General features: G+C 37.0%; 3 protein-coding genes and 1 long non-coding RNA gene across 5 annotated transcripts; 1 reads left to right on the top strand and 3 right to left on the bottom strand.

The window, feature by feature from the left end:
* Positions 1-36: 36 nt before the first annotated feature.
* On the bottom strand, positions 37-656 carry LOC106656803. The gene is made up of 3 exons (XR_002763652.1): positions 592-656; positions 431-520; positions 37-349 (listed from the first exon to the last, which is right to left on the bottom strand). It is a non-coding gene; the product is annotated as an uncharacterized LOC106656803 (long non-coding RNA).
* Positions 657-5,001: 4,345 nt separating this feature from the next.
* On the bottom strand, positions 5,002-5,726 carry LOC106657033. The gene is made up of 4 exons (XM_014378280.2): positions 5,587-5,726; positions 5,469-5,504; positions 5,282-5,388; positions 5,002-5,215 (listed from the first exon to the last, which is right to left on the bottom strand). Exons 1-4 carry the CDS (start codon positions 5,647-5,649, stop codon positions 5,044-5,046), a joined length of 378 nt encoding a protein of 125 aa, XP_014233766.1. The 5' UTR covers positions 5,650-5,726; the 3' UTR covers positions 5,002-5,043.
* Positions 5,727-7,667: 1,941 nt separating this feature from the next.
* LOC106656913 (cytosolic beta-glucosidase-like) lies at positions 7,668-10,118 on the bottom strand. 2 transcript variants are annotated; one of them, XM_014378097.2, is made up of 7 exons: positions 9,973-10,118; positions 9,397-9,636; positions 9,206-9,339; positions 8,455-9,131; positions 8,235-8,370; positions 7,931-8,172; positions 7,668-7,864 (listed from the first exon to the last, which is right to left on the bottom strand). In XM_014378097.2, exons 2-7 carry the CDS (start codon positions 9,599-9,601, stop codon positions 7,744-7,746), a joined length of 1,515 nt encoding a protein of 504 aa, XP_014233583.1. In that variant the 5' UTR covers positions 9,602-9,636; positions 9,973-10,118; the 3' UTR covers positions 7,668-7,743. The 2 variants fall into 2 exon arrangements, with proteins under 2 accessions (XP_014233583.1, XP_014233582.1); XM_014378096.2 differs by lacking the exon at positions 9,973-10,118 and having other exon boundaries at positions 9,397-9,695.
* Positions 10,119-11,863: 1,745 nt separating this feature from the next.
* Positions 11,864-13,861, top strand: LOC106656985. The gene is made up of 2 exons (XM_014378211.2): positions 11,864-12,966; positions 13,033-13,861. Exons 1-2 carry the CDS (start codon positions 12,103-12,105, stop codon positions 13,612-13,614), a joined length of 1,446 nt encoding a protein of 481 aa, XP_014233697.1. The 5' UTR covers positions 11,864-12,102; the 3' UTR covers positions 13,615-13,861.
* Positions 13,862-14,201: the final 340 nt, after the last annotated feature.

Raw genomic sequence — 14,201 nt, 5'->3', positions numbered from 1 at the left:
ATTGGTGTAGGAGTTACGACTTTAATTGGTACGTTTTTAGTTGGACTCTGAGGTGTTGGTGTAGGAGTTACAATTTCAATAGGTACATTTTCAGTTTGCGGTTCTGGTTCTGCTTCCTCTGATATTGGAGAAGGAGTTACAACTTCAATTGGTACATTTTCGGTTTGAGGTTCTGGTTTTTCTTCCTGTGGAACTGGCGTAAGAGTAACGAGTTCATTAGGTAAATATTCAGTTGGACTCTGAAGCTCTGGTTCTTCATAATCTGGTATATCACCACGATTTTTTCCTTCAGCTATCTTTTTACGAATATTCACAATATTTTGCAAAAGCCAATATGCGCAATCCAGTTCTAAAATTTATCACCCAATACTTATTATTTTTATACATTATCTTTTACCAGTATATTTATAGAAATAACTTATATTGTTACCTTCTAATTTTTTTTCTGAGGTTTCATGTTCGTGTTTTGCTGTTACTTGGTTTAGTAAATCGTTTATTTGATCATTTGATATGTAAGGATCTAAAATGTAAATCAATTTTTCTCGATTATGGAATATTAGTTCGAAATTTTATTTCTATTCAGTGACTTACTATAAATTATTTTAGATTTAATGCCCTGTATTATGAATGCATTTAATAAAACAAAGAGAATCAACTTATTCATTGTCGAATGAGTATAGTATTAAATGAAATTCATTTGAAGAATAGTCTGTTAATTTTCAGTTCGACAAATTTTTGAAACACATTAAAGACATTATACACATTAAAGACATATTTGAAGACATTATAGATCGTGATTTTCTACAAACACGTAAAAATCATAAAATCGTTCAAATGGAAATAATAGTAAAATTAGCATGTCAAGATAAGCCGTTTAAAAATATTTACACACGAAAGCGCTTTTTCATTTGCTCTCATCGTCAACCCTTCATTTAATAATATGAAAATTATTGAAAAATAAAATCCTAGAAACTCAGGAATTCTATTTGTCTTAAATGTGGGATATAAATATATATGTATTCTTTATCACAAACATGCAGCGGCATTGTTTGGTGAAATATCTCTGTAAATACAAATCTGGGATAATACTTTTAAACTTTTAACTATACCAAATTAACAGTATGTTTTATCAAGCTGAGCGTGGAGAAAATAATTGTATAGCAAATTAAAATTCAATTTCATCGTATGCATGTAATTTTGTTGAAGCAAATTTCAGTACAATTTGATCGTGGTTAGCATATTTTACGATTAGCAACGTACTTATAACAATAATTCATTACTTTACAAAATGCAAAACATTTAAATGTTCAAAGAATAGCTATTAACTTACTTGATTTTATAATGCTGTTTTTATGCATTAATTTTGTACAGTTTTAATTAATAATACAATTAAAAATAAAATTTACACAATATAACAATTACAAAACACCGATGAAAGAAATCTTTTGTCATTGAATATATCGATGTGAGCACGGTAATAAAAATAGGTCTGTGTCAGATTTTCATTTAAATTGTTAAAGTGATGCTTGGTACAAAGAAAATATTTTGACTACCGAAATCTGCAATAGAAAAATATGTAAACAACGAGATAATAAAAAAAATATTCCTCTCTTAGAATTATGCAGATGTATGTAGAATATATCGATGGTATACGTTATGAATCCACAAAAAATTATTATTTTTGGAAGTAAAAGAAAGTTATGGTCGTGCAGCACGCATTGGATGGGTCTTGATTATATTATTTGTCTTTATTGCGCTTTGTCTAAATTGCGATCAAGATTTAGAGAGTTACTTTTCTATCAAAGATTCGTTGTTTTTAGTTACATATGAGCTCTGTATGCGCTATAATTCCAAAATAATATCTTTGCATTGTTAGTTTCACATTATATTTTGCATTGGGTAGGCTGAATTGTCACTGTTTGCAAATCTTTTTTATCGAAAATTGTATTTTTTTCCACATGTACGAAAATCAGTTGTAGAGGTTGTTAAGCGATGTTAAAGAATAATTACTGCTTCAAAGACAGGAACTTTTACTTGTGTACCAATAGGGAAAAAGATATTAAAGAAAACGATCGGTTGACAGTTAAAATATCAAAAGATCAGTTCTATTGCAATATTTGAAAGAACGAATTCAACAAAGTTTACTAACAGTTTGTAATATTTTATTGATCTTTAAAAAATTTAAGGACATTCGCGTGAAAAATTTTCCAAGATTATATGGCGTCCTCGAGTGAGTATAAAAGTCTTTATTGTATCTAAATGTCTTACGCTCGGAACAAATCTTACGCTCATCTTTTGCTATGATCATGTACTGTTTTAATGTGCCTCTTGAGTTTACTCCTATTTCCAAATGATTTTTGACAAATTTCACATTCGACGGGTTTGCTACGATCATGTACTGATGTTATGTGCTTATTGAGGCCAGTCGTGTATCCAAATGATTTGTGACAAATCGCACATTCAAAGGGTTTGCTACCGATTATGAACTTTGTTTAAGTGACGATTGAGGTGACTCTTGTATCCAAATGATTTGTGACAAATATCACATTCAAAGGGTTTGCTCCGATTATGTACTCTATTTATGTGAATTTGGAGATGGTATTGTCGTCCAAATGATTTGTGGCAAATATTACATTCAAAGGGTTTGCTACGATCATGTACTAAACTTATTAGTTCAATCTTTAATTCACTATACAAACTATTTTTTGACCATGAAGGAAATCCGAGCTTATACATTACAAATTATCTCAATAATCCTGCCACAATTAGAAGTGTTACAAAAATTATTCGTAGTACTCAAGGAAAAATTATCTCTCTAATAGTAAGTTTATTCAGTTTGTGGTTCAATCCAGACGGTAGCAAAAAAAAAACATTTGTTAGTATTAGAAAATTATGATGTTGATTTTGATACTATTCACGAAATTTTCATTGGTGTTTCAAAAATGGTGAGAAAATCCTTTATGGATATGTACAAATGTGTGTTCAAGAGTGCGGTAAACCCAGAAGAATCAATCCATTTGAAAGCTTTGTTTGGAATCGGCTTGACTTTAACAGACATTTTTTCAGTACTGAAAAAGTCCGGATCAAATGCCTCTAAAAATTTCATAAATTTTTATAATCTTTTCTTCGATGAGCAAGGAAAAATGACGAAGTATGCTGAAGTTTTGACTCAAAATCAAGTCGGCATTGCGTCATTTTCTCGAGGTTTAAAAGTGAAAAATGGGAACGAATTTGTTGATGTTTTTAAAACTGCTTTCAACCTGTATTATGATGAAGAAAATGGATTATGGATGAAAGTCGATGATGAATGTAATTTAAACATGAAAGTAGAAGAAGACGTGGAATGTTACAGTATTACGCCGAAGAAAAAATGTACAATGAAATGTCTCAAAAGTTATAGTTTAGTATGAAATATTACTAACTTATTAATATAATTATGAACTGTAAATACAATGAAAAGTTTCTTGTAGAAGTAATTAACATGACTCGATTATTATAATTCTATTATTTGTTAAATATTGACTTTTTTAAAATTCAAATTATGTATATTTTCATTAAGAAGTTTAATTCTTAGTTCTATATTTTTATAACAATAAATTTTGGATTTATTTTACAGAAGATTTCCATTTTTTCATTTACCCTTTGAGGTTATTATTTATTGAAATAAAAAAACATTAATTAAGCAATTCAAATCCTGAGAAAATAATGGAGTAGGATCATTAACGAAAAGCTAACTTGCAATGATATTTAAAACTATAAAATAATTCTTTTTTGATTTTTAGATATTCATTTTTTTAATAAAAAATTTTTTTATTTCCCTAACTAATCGATTTCATTCTGTCATAGTAATCATAGTATGTCATGGTGGTCGCGTCAAAGTCTTTGGTAAGTATTCTCCAATCTCTTTTTTTAACACTGCGTGCGCGAAACACGGGTTTTCTAACCTTAAAGCGTCAGAAAACTCTAGTTTCTCGCAAGCAGAGTTAAAATAGTATATTTTGCAACTAGTCCGCGAGGAAGTTGACTCACCCAAGAGTCTTTGCACCCTCGCTACGCTCGAGTGAAAACAACTCTTGGATGAGTCAACTGCTTCGCGCACTTGTTACAAAATATACTATTTTTAACAATGCCCAAAGAAATGGCGTGGGTAGTTTTGGAGCATTTGATATGTTATGTTTTTATTTTGAAAGTGGGGGTTATATCACGAAGAAAAATTAAAGAACTACCCATTTGGTTTATATTTCTAAAATAGTTTTGCATATGGTTGGTGTAAATGATGATTCATAATGATTTAAAAATGTTTCTTTTTTTTAAAACGATTTCGAAGTAAGTAAAACGTGGCAAAAACTTTTACTGGAAACCCGAGCTATTTTCTAAAGAATGCCGTAGATATGAATTTTAAGTTGACTTTCTTGTTTAAATTTTCGGTATGTCTTGCATGTGTGATACTATTTTGATTATTATGGGTCGAAAATATTAATTAGAAAAATTATAATTCATAAATTATAAAGAAATAGCAAAAACATTGCCCACATTGTCACACAAAGTAAACAAGACCCATTTCAACCTTTTTAAAGTATACAAATATCAGAAATTATTTTCCTGTCAAGTTTGAAAAAAAATTATGTAATCGGTTATAATATTTTTGTGATAATACTTTGATGGTTCTTGATTCTATAACTAAAAAAGAAATAATTTACGTACTAATAAAATATGTTAAATTTATGATATTTTGTTTGTACTTAATTGCGATGCACTTTCAGCATAGTTCAGCGTTGCATATCGCGTGCTTATGAATCATTATCGTATCAAATAAACTGAGACATACAGCTCTATTAAAGATATGTTGCCTTGAGCTCACGAGAAAATTACAAATTTGTTCACTTATACGTACAAGACAATTTAATTGATCGTTTAACTTTCTTGAACAATAATTTACCTTGATTTTTATTTATTCGCTCAATGAGATAACGTAAAAGAATATGTAAATTAATATTTTGCTTCATTAACGTTTATTTAGCATTGGTTTATTTGTTTTTTACGTTAGCTTTGTTGATCAGCTTTTTTGCAAGATTTACATTGGTATGGTAAATTAAAAAATCGAAGTTTAAGATCATCTATTTCAAAAACTCTTTTATCAGCGGGTAAACTCAAAAATTGATGAAGTTTATAATTCTGCTCACAAGATCCTCCTTCTTCACAAGATTCTTTCGGGCTGAAAAAGTATGGTTTTTTTAATGTTTATAACAAATTATGAAACAATATTGAAAACAATCCGTACTTGCACTTGACAACGGTAGCTTTTTGAATAAAACCTGGAATTTGAATTATCGTGTATTCTTTATTGTCATCTGCACTCAAAGCTACTGATGGTTGTATCTGACTGACCTAAATAAAATTAACGATTAGCTGCGGTCTCCGTCTTTAATTTTAATATATGGACTAATAATATTTTATTTTTTACTCACTTCAATGGAACAATTAGTTGCAGTAATATGTTGTACCTTCGTTCATGAAAGAATGAAAAAGCACAATTACATGTTTAGTATTGATTCGATATTGGGTTCAATAATAATGTCAAATTACCAAAAATAAGAGAGTTAATCCGATGAAAAAACTGCATTTGAATAATTTTATGTCACAGTTCATGGCAGTGAATAATTTAGACGTAGCTAAGCTGAGTATAGAAAGACGACTGATAGTTGGCAAAAATACTTTATGTAGAGCAGTGCGCGAATCTTGAATCTATGCATAATTCGTATTTTTCTTTCTTTTATCTACTGACACACTCTTGGACGTTTGCAAGTTGATACTCATTATCGAGGGCATTAGTATCATCTTTTAAATGATTGTTACGTAATTATTTGTAATATAAGTAAATATTTTACTTAAATTAACGATGAGTTTAAAAATACTCGGTAAACAAACAGTAATAACGTATAAATGAGGAGTATTTTAATTGCACATTTTTTTGATTTAAACCTTTAGCAATCAAGGGAGTAAAGCAAAGATCATAAAAAAATCGAATAAAAACTTCTGTTACAACGTACTTCATTTATATAACTTCAACGCTTATCCAACATTTTTTTTATCCACATATCATTTACTACAGACGCAACATAATTTATGCAACGAAAAGTTTCCATGTGTTTACATGGAATATTGAAAAATGTATTAGAGTCGTTTGGGTCATCGACCGTCGATCAGCTGTAGACGACGTCTATTACATACAGCCTGCGATAACAGATCGCGCGCGCGCGACGACAGCACATCGCGCATTATACGCGATCGTTATTTCACTTAGCAGTCGCTCAAAGCGCGCGAAAAGCTCGACCGCAACAAGAACGTATAAACCTAATTCGAGAAAGTCCCACGCACGCACCGTCGTCGTCGATCGTCGTCACGGAATCACAATTCGCCATGAGGGCTGCACTTTTTTACGCGGCGTGCGCGCGAAGAAATCGCGACAGCATGATCCGAGTCCACGCGTTGCTGAGCGACGATGTCGAGCCGTGCCATTTGGTCGCGGCGGCCGACCCGAATCACTGGTTGATCCACGGAGAAGACGCGGGAGCCCTTCGGCACCCTTACGCAGTGCAATTGCGTACGCTGGAGGACAGCTCGTTGAACAAGAAGTTCGTGAAGAGAGCGTCGGACGGCTCGACGAGAAGCTTGATCGAAATTCTGGACAGAATCGAATTGGTCGTTCGCTGTGCGCTCTTTGCTCTGTGCTTATTTGTTATTGTTGCGCATTGCGCAATGTTTTAATTGTTATTTATTTTTGTTAAGTTGTTATAAAAAAAATCACGCGTGAATCGTACGGTGATTTGTTGTTAAAATTGTTAAATATCATTTCATCACGAAAAATTGATCGAATTTTGAAGACAGTGTTTGTATGTCATGGTCGTACTTATACTGGACGCTGTGATTCTGCGATGTACACAGTTGTACGTCTTATGTTTGAATGTATTGTTTAATTACGAACGATTGATTATCAAGAAAATTGTATGATAATCTACTATGATATGGATAGATTATATTAATTTTTACTTGCAATACTAATCCAACGGTTTTTTAATTTTATCTATTGTTAAGACGTCTTAATGCATCGATCTGAATCATGATTGGATTAGTATTGTAAATGCAATGAATGCTAATTTGTAAATTATTTTATCATTCGAGTTTTTGTGATGTTTACGAAACATTTCATATTTAGTTTTAAGATTTCACAATTTTTATAAATTGAAAAAACGATTATTACGTACACGAAAGTACATGAGAGGTGAAGGTGCTATTTTAGCTAAGCGCACAGTTTAGACCTTTGAAAATTAGGCTATCAAAAATTCTGATGTGACCCGAAGGTCAATAAAATCATAGTTAGTTAATATGTTATAAATATAATGTAACTAAGACTTATACGTAACTTTTTATTCTTTAACAACAAAAATTGTAATATTGTCAACAATATGATGTAACAATCAGTTTTCCCTACAATTGACAACTTATATTTAAATTTGTATTAACGAAGATTAATCATCTAAAAAATAGTTTAAAGTGTATCATAATATAATTTTTTTTGACTATCGAATGGTAATAATAATTGGCCATGTAAATATCAAAAAAATCGAAGTTACTCGACAATCGTCCGAGCTTCAATTTTTTTATGTTTTTACGTCATAATTATATTTATGATACATTTTACTAAAAACTTGAAAATAATAAATATTTTTTTTTACATTTACATTAAAACGCATTCTGAAGCTTATGATTCTCAATGACCTTCTTCAACCACGCCAACGATCGTTTCGGTGTTCTCTTGCGATCTTTGTCCTTAAAATCTACTTCCACCAAACCGAAATGAGCCCTGAGGAAAAGAACGAAAAAATATCAATATCTATTCCTAATAAAAATTCATCATTAGTTAGCGTACGTATATCCGGTCTCCCATTCGAAGCTATCCAAGAAGCTCCATGCTGTATGAGCCCTGACATCGCATCTATCTCTCTTGATAGCGGTGATGATCTCTCTGAAGTACGTATTGAAGTAGTGAATTCTCAATTGGTCACTGGTACTGTTCGAATCGGAGATGCCATTTTCGGTAATATAAACCGGTGGATTGTTGTACTTGGTCTTGATTTTTCTCAACGCGTCGCCGATGCCAAAAGGCACGATCTGAGTAATTTGGATATGATCAGACAATTGGCAGATTCAACGCTACAAATACAAAACCTTACTTTTAACCACGTGCTTTCAGAATCCAACCATTTTGGATCGTACGACAGGCGAAGCTTTTGATCGGATTCGTCGCTGTCATCGTGCTCCACTAGTTTCGACGTGTAATGATTCAGTCCAAAGTAATCCGACGAGCCTCTGATCAGAAAACAACATGTTTTGCAACGATTCGTGAATATTTCTAAATTAAATGATTAGATTATATCATAATTGAATCTAAACCTTATCTTCGAGATCCACTCCCTGGTGAACGACGGCAATCTAGACTCGTTCAAGCCGCTCTCCTCGCTTCTCTTGGCGACGATCTGCTTCATCAGTTCCGGATAATCGCCGGAACTGGAAAAAATCGGATTGACGCCCCAGCCGCACTCGAACTCCCAGGCGATCTTGTCCGACAGATTGTCGTCCTTGTTTTTATTATAAAAGTAGCTGCAGCCGTAGACGATGCCGATCTGGCCGCCTTGCTTCTCTCGATACTTTTTATCGTACGCGTGATAGGCCAGCGCGTGAGCTTTCAGCTGATTGTGCATGCACCGGTACTCGCCGCGTCCCAACTGCTTCAATCCAGGCGCGTAAGCTCCGGTACCGTAGGCCGCCAAGCAGTAGACGTTGGGCTCGTTGAACGTCGTGAATACCCTCACCCTAGGGCCAAACTCTTCAAAAACAAAGCGGGCATAATCCGCGAAGGCGTCAATCATACTCTCGTTCAGCCATCCGCCCTGATCCTCGAGCACTTGGGGATGGTCCCAGTGGTAGATCGTGACGAAGGGAATGATGTTGTTGATTTCCAGCTCGTCGAGGATGTCGTGATAGTAATCGACGGCTTTTTGATTGACGTTGTCGGTGTAGCCGGTGGGCAGCAGACGCGGCCAGCTCAGAGAGAAGCGAAAGTGATGGAACTGTTGAATCAAATCGTCAGTGATAAAATAATGCATTGATCACTTATTCATCAAAAGGAAAGAAATACACGTACACCGGCCTCTTTGATCATTTGAATGTCTTCCTTGTACTTATGATAAAAATCACACGACACGTCGCCATTCGACTTGTCGATTATCTTTTCAGGATACTTGTGAGTGAAGTGATCCCAATTGCTTTCGCTTTTACCTGAAGATGATGCTCATATAAATTAAATCGTCAATTATAATCAGAAATTTTGCTCACCGTCTACATTCCAAGCGCCTTCGACTTGATAGGAAGACATCGCCGTGCCAAAGAGAAACTTTTCCGGAAAAATACTGTAGCTATCGACGTTGTCGGCTTCATTGAGCTTGCAATTACCATGTTTGATAATACCGATGAGGATACAAAAAATTGCAATCAATATCTTCAACATAATGATCGATTCATCAGCCAGAAAAACCAACATGTACAGCGAGAAATGCTCGTTCAGTGTTTCAAAACCTGTTTAGAATTAATAAACAAAAAATTGATTGATGGTTAATTCGTTTTAAAATTGAATTGCTAACTAATTAACAAAGTAGTTATCATTTGTTTTATATATTTCGAGGTATGAGGCAAATATTATCATTTATTGATTTGCTATAATCTTATCATTAATTTATTTATTTTCTAGCGGTTGCGCATCTAAGGTTATGCAATAATCTTAGTCAAGACTAAACTTCATTAGATTATTAGAGTAATTAATTGAAAATTCCATCTCGATAATGTAAACGTTTAAATTAGCTAATAAACAAAGAAATTATTCGAATTCTTTAAGCAAAAAGTTTTAATAATTACCTTGGAGCTATTCGAACTTGACTAGGCTCAATTTGGCACCTCGGCGCACAGCTTCGTACTACAGTAGTTTGTGTAGTACGAGAAAGAAGAGCAGCTCATATACGCCGTGGCCGCTATTGACTGATGCTAGATCGAGATTAATTTTCAATTGTTGCGCTCACGCGTCGCAAATCGGAATCGTAGTCGAAGTTCCCTCTCTACTCTTGACACACATACTCAACCCTTATTGCCGCACACGATATCCCATGTGAACTATTTGTCTACTATTTTATACGTATAGAACGTTTGAATATCTCCGCTTGAATGATTGAATGATCATGTAAAACTGATACTTTGTAGTCGAAGGTTAAAAAGATTAAGACGGGAAGTGCCTGTATAATACGGAGAGATGTTAGAATGAAAATATTTTTCTGACAGTCATGAAATTATTTAAAGTTACATCGTGATTAGCGAGAATAAATACATTTTAAGCAAGTATTTACGTCGCGATAAATTCCGTTGATAAGTTTTCGTCGACGCAGTCGGGTCATAATGTGCAGTACACTATATACAAAAGTCGAGCTCTCGGTACGCTCGTATACGTACATTCGCGCTCGCCGCCGCTCTCGGGCTGTCATTTCACTCGCGTTTCGACTCCGCACGTCCATTTCACGCTTCAGTCATCCTAATACCGGTATAGAAAGTGAAGAAGAAGAAGGAGGAGGAGGAGGCGAGGGAAGAAAAGAGAAGCGCAGCAGCACCTCGACAAAGCATCTGCTGCTGCTGCTGCTGCTGTGCGGTGCTGCGAGGCATGTAGCAGCGCCTCTTTTTCCGCGCAAGCACGACGTGCAAAAAAAAGTAAGTAAAAAAGCGAAGCAGAAAAAGAAGAGGAAGAAGAAAAAAAGGAGGAATTGTCTCGTTTGACAGTGCGTCAATCTTCGCGATGGCACTATATACCATACATACTGACTGCAACAGCAGCAGAGCAAAGAAGCTGATGTATGCACATTCGAAATATATAGACGCGCGAGAGAGCTTTGACAAGTCTAGCATTTCAAAGGAAGCAGCAGCAACACGACGTGTACACGCCATGCAGATTCGAACCTTTCAACTTCCGGTCCAGGGAGCGTCGTCGTCGTCGTCTCTCGTTGATAATATCATCGCCGGCATACACAAACAACGAGGCGAGGCGCGCGTGCAGTTTTTATGTAGGTATACGTGCCGAGAGCCAATGTTAATAATCCTTCGAGAGAACGAAATTTCTGTATAGATAGACACACACATGACACACACACACACACACTCCGAAAAGTCCCTGGGCGAGCCGTCGTACTGTGTGTCACTTTGAAGCTCGAGCGAAATTTTTTTTTATTACGGAATACAGCGGAGTGTATCACCAGGTTTCCAATGCCTTCTTTACAATGATTACGTCGGTAGTATATGTGCGAACTTGCGTATAATACGGCTGCCACCTATGTATCTATTCGTCGCGTACGACGGATAATACGATGAAAGCAACTTTGAAACTCGTTGAAAAAAAAAAACAAACGAATTTTTTCGATGCTCGACTGAGATCGAAATTGCTGATATGGAGAGAGGGAGAAGCATGTATCATGTAAATACTTTTTAATGAACGTCCAAGAATTCAAAACTCGGATGTTTACTTCCGATCGTCTCGATAAAATTTATTCGCGTTATCGTTTTCAGGGGACCGGTCGACTTATATAAGTAATGACGAGTGAGTTTTGATAATTTTATTGACATTTTGGTGTGTTTACTAAATATACATGGAAAAATCTTTTGCAAAGTTAAAGAAGCTTGTGTTTTAAATTTTTTTTGCGTATAATTGTTCGAACTCAATCATCGTAAGATTTTTTTGCATACTCCAAACTATTATAAGATAGCCATGAAATATACTTGTATTATTGTCTCTGAAAAATCTCAACTCAAATCTCACATTCGGTAGTAACACAACAATATTTCTCATCCAGTATTTTGTGTTTATTATTCTAAACGATCGCCGTACACACGCTCCGAGCTCGTAATAAGCCATATGCCAATTACCACACGAAGCTCAGTATCTCCCGTAACGATCGCGAGCTACGGTACTCGCCGGTAAAATCCAATAATTTATAAGTAATCGCCGCAACGATGTTGCTCCATAGCTTATTGGTTTTTCTTCTCGTCGCGTCGTCCGCGCGGTGGCCGAGCTGCAACGGCAAACATTTCGTCGTCGACGAGCCACTCGACGTCAAAAAATTCATCGCGCACTACAGGCATCTGGTGGCGCCCGAAGACGCGACCGAGAGGTTGTTCGCGCGATTCGGCCGCGCCATAATCCTGTCCAAGGAGGAGGCCGTGCTGCCACTGATCGAGTGCCACTCGACGATCGGCCGATGCATCCTCGCCGACAATCACTACAAAATCAACGACGAGTACTGGGTCGAGCGCAAGAAGCACGTCCACTGCTCGAGGGACCTCAAGCCGGTCATGATGTACGAGCACGTCACGGGCTTCGCGATGCAGAGCTACCCGAACTTTTTCGTGCTCGACTGGAGATACAAGATCGACGTGGGTCTGCTGACGGTCCAGGTGGGCGACGACGTGAAGAACATAAGCCTGCCGGTGGACGCCGGCCCGAAGAAGCAGCGCAGGACCGTGCAGATCGTCTACAAGGCGGGCTGCAAAGTCGAGACGATCTACGAGGGCAACAAGCACGAGCTGCAGCCCATGGAGGACTTTGTGTTCGCCGAGGAGATCGGCGAGCTTCACACGTTCTTTACGGATTTCGATATGTGTCCACAGGGCGGCAGAGGCCTCTCGACTTGGGACGTCGAGGAGAGAAGGGACGTGGGCCCGACGTGCTTCATGAAGCATCTCGCGGACACGACGAATCTCACTCATAAAATCGGAAGCAGAGTCGAGGGCGTCAATTACTTTGACTTCTTTATGCTGGACAGAAATCAGGACGAGTGGAACGGCTACATGATAGATTACCAGCATCAGGAACCTAATGTAAGTTTGATCGATCTCGCTCGCGTTCGACAACGATTGTACGAATCGTTCTTTTTTTTTTTGCAGCTAGTCTTCAGCTTCCCGGCCGGAAACATCACCGGGAAAGATCTCCAATTCGTGTTTAATTACGAGTACACACTGGCCTGCTACGCCCAGCACCACCAAACGAATTCGTCCCTGCTCTGTCTGTACATCGACGTGCGCCAGAACAGCACGCGAAAATTCACGATGGACCACGAGACGCACATCGGCTCCTTCCAGCTGCACTACCGCAAGGACGGAGAATTTTACCTGCTGATCAAGGCCGCCCGCGAGCTCGAGAGCCAGCGCGACATATACGAGCTGTGGCGCGTCAAGATCGATGGCCAACGCGGCAAAGCCGAGGAGAAGCGCTACAACGCGTTCAGGGTGCAGCGCTTCTTGGCGCCGGGCGACGCCGTCGCCGCGTACATCGACCACTGGGACGACGACGACGAGGAGGTCGTCTGCGTGAGCTTCGAGTGCAAGCAAGATCTCTTGAGGCTGCACAATACCGGCCGCTACGCCAGCCTTCGCGACTATTACTTCAAGCGATTCTACAACAAGTGCTTCGCGAAGAAGGACTTCGACGACGCGAAGCTCAAAGTGATCGTACATAAACGTACTTAATAATAATTATTGTTACATCCCTAAAAACAATTGTAAATATTTTGAACTCGACAAGTCGAGCGAGACGTATAATAATGATAGATTTGCGAAGAAATCTAAAATATCTATATATCCCCGATGTTATGACATACGCGTTTAGTTGCTGTACGTATTATGTAAATTTATAACTAATATAACCAATATATAACACAATGAGCCATTGAGCTTCTGCCGTAAGCTCTCTGAATACACATACACAGACAGAACATTTGAATGTATAATTTCTCTCACTCATCCCGACCCCCTCGCGGCCGCATCGATATACGAAACGATAATTGAATTCCAATTAACTGCGCGATGAAAAAGAAGGTAAAAAAGAGAAAAAAAAGTAGCACTGTGGTGGTTATTATTACGTACTTGGATCGATGTATCTATATACGCTACACAGCGCATCGCGTTTCAAAACCATGTTTACATGTAATTATTGTAACGAACGTATAATGCCGATCAAGTAATACAGACGTACACAATGCTACATCAACGCACACACACACACACACACACACACAAATATATGACCACGAGAGCAGTCGATAAGCCTCGTATTA

This window comes from Trichogramma pretiosum, unplaced genomic scaffold (assembly GCF_000599845.2).
Source record: "Trichogramma pretiosum strain Unisexual culture from Peru unplaced genomic scaffold, Tpre_2.0 scaffold14, whole genome shotgun sequence".
NCBI lineage: Eukaryota > Metazoa > Arthropoda > Insecta > Hymenoptera > Trichogrammatidae > Trichogramma > Trichogramma pretiosum.
This window is presented reverse-complemented; position numbering and strand designations above follow the sequence as displayed.

Bases quoted from the DNA above. Each gene is read 5' to 3' on its own strand.
- LOC106656913 (XM_014378097.2), bottom strand. From the start codon at position 9,601: ATGTTGGTTTTTCTGGCTGATGAATCGATCATTATGTTGAAGATATTG. The intron at 9,340-9,396 runs GTGAGCAAAATT...CATCATCTTCAG, and splicing joins AGGCGCTTGGAATGTAGACG to GTAAAAGCGAAAGCAATTGG. The intron at 8,173-8,234 runs GTAAGGTTTTGT...CAAATTACTCAG, and splicing joins CTGAAAGCACGTGGTTAAAA to ATCGTGCCTTTTGGCATCGG.
- LOC106656985 (XM_014378211.2), top strand. From the start codon at position 12,103: ATGTTGCTCCATAGCTTATTGGTTTTTCTTCTCGTCGCGTCGTCCGCG. The intron at 12,967-13,032 runs GTAAGTTTGATC...TTTTTTTTGCAG, and splicing joins ACCAGCATCAGGAACCTAAT to CTAGTCTTCAGCTTCCCGGC.
- LOC106657033 (XM_014378280.2), bottom strand. From the start codon at position 5,649: ATGAACTGTGACATAAAATTATTCAAATGCAGTTTTTTCATCGGATTA. The intron at 5,505-5,586 runs GTAATTTGACAT...TCATGAACGAAG, and splicing joins GATTAACTCTCTTATTTTTG to GTACAACATATTACTGCAAC. The intron at 5,216-5,281 runs GTACGGATTGTT...ATACTTTTTCAG, and splicing joins GCTACCGTTGTCAAGTGCAA to CCCGAAAGAATCTTGTGAAG.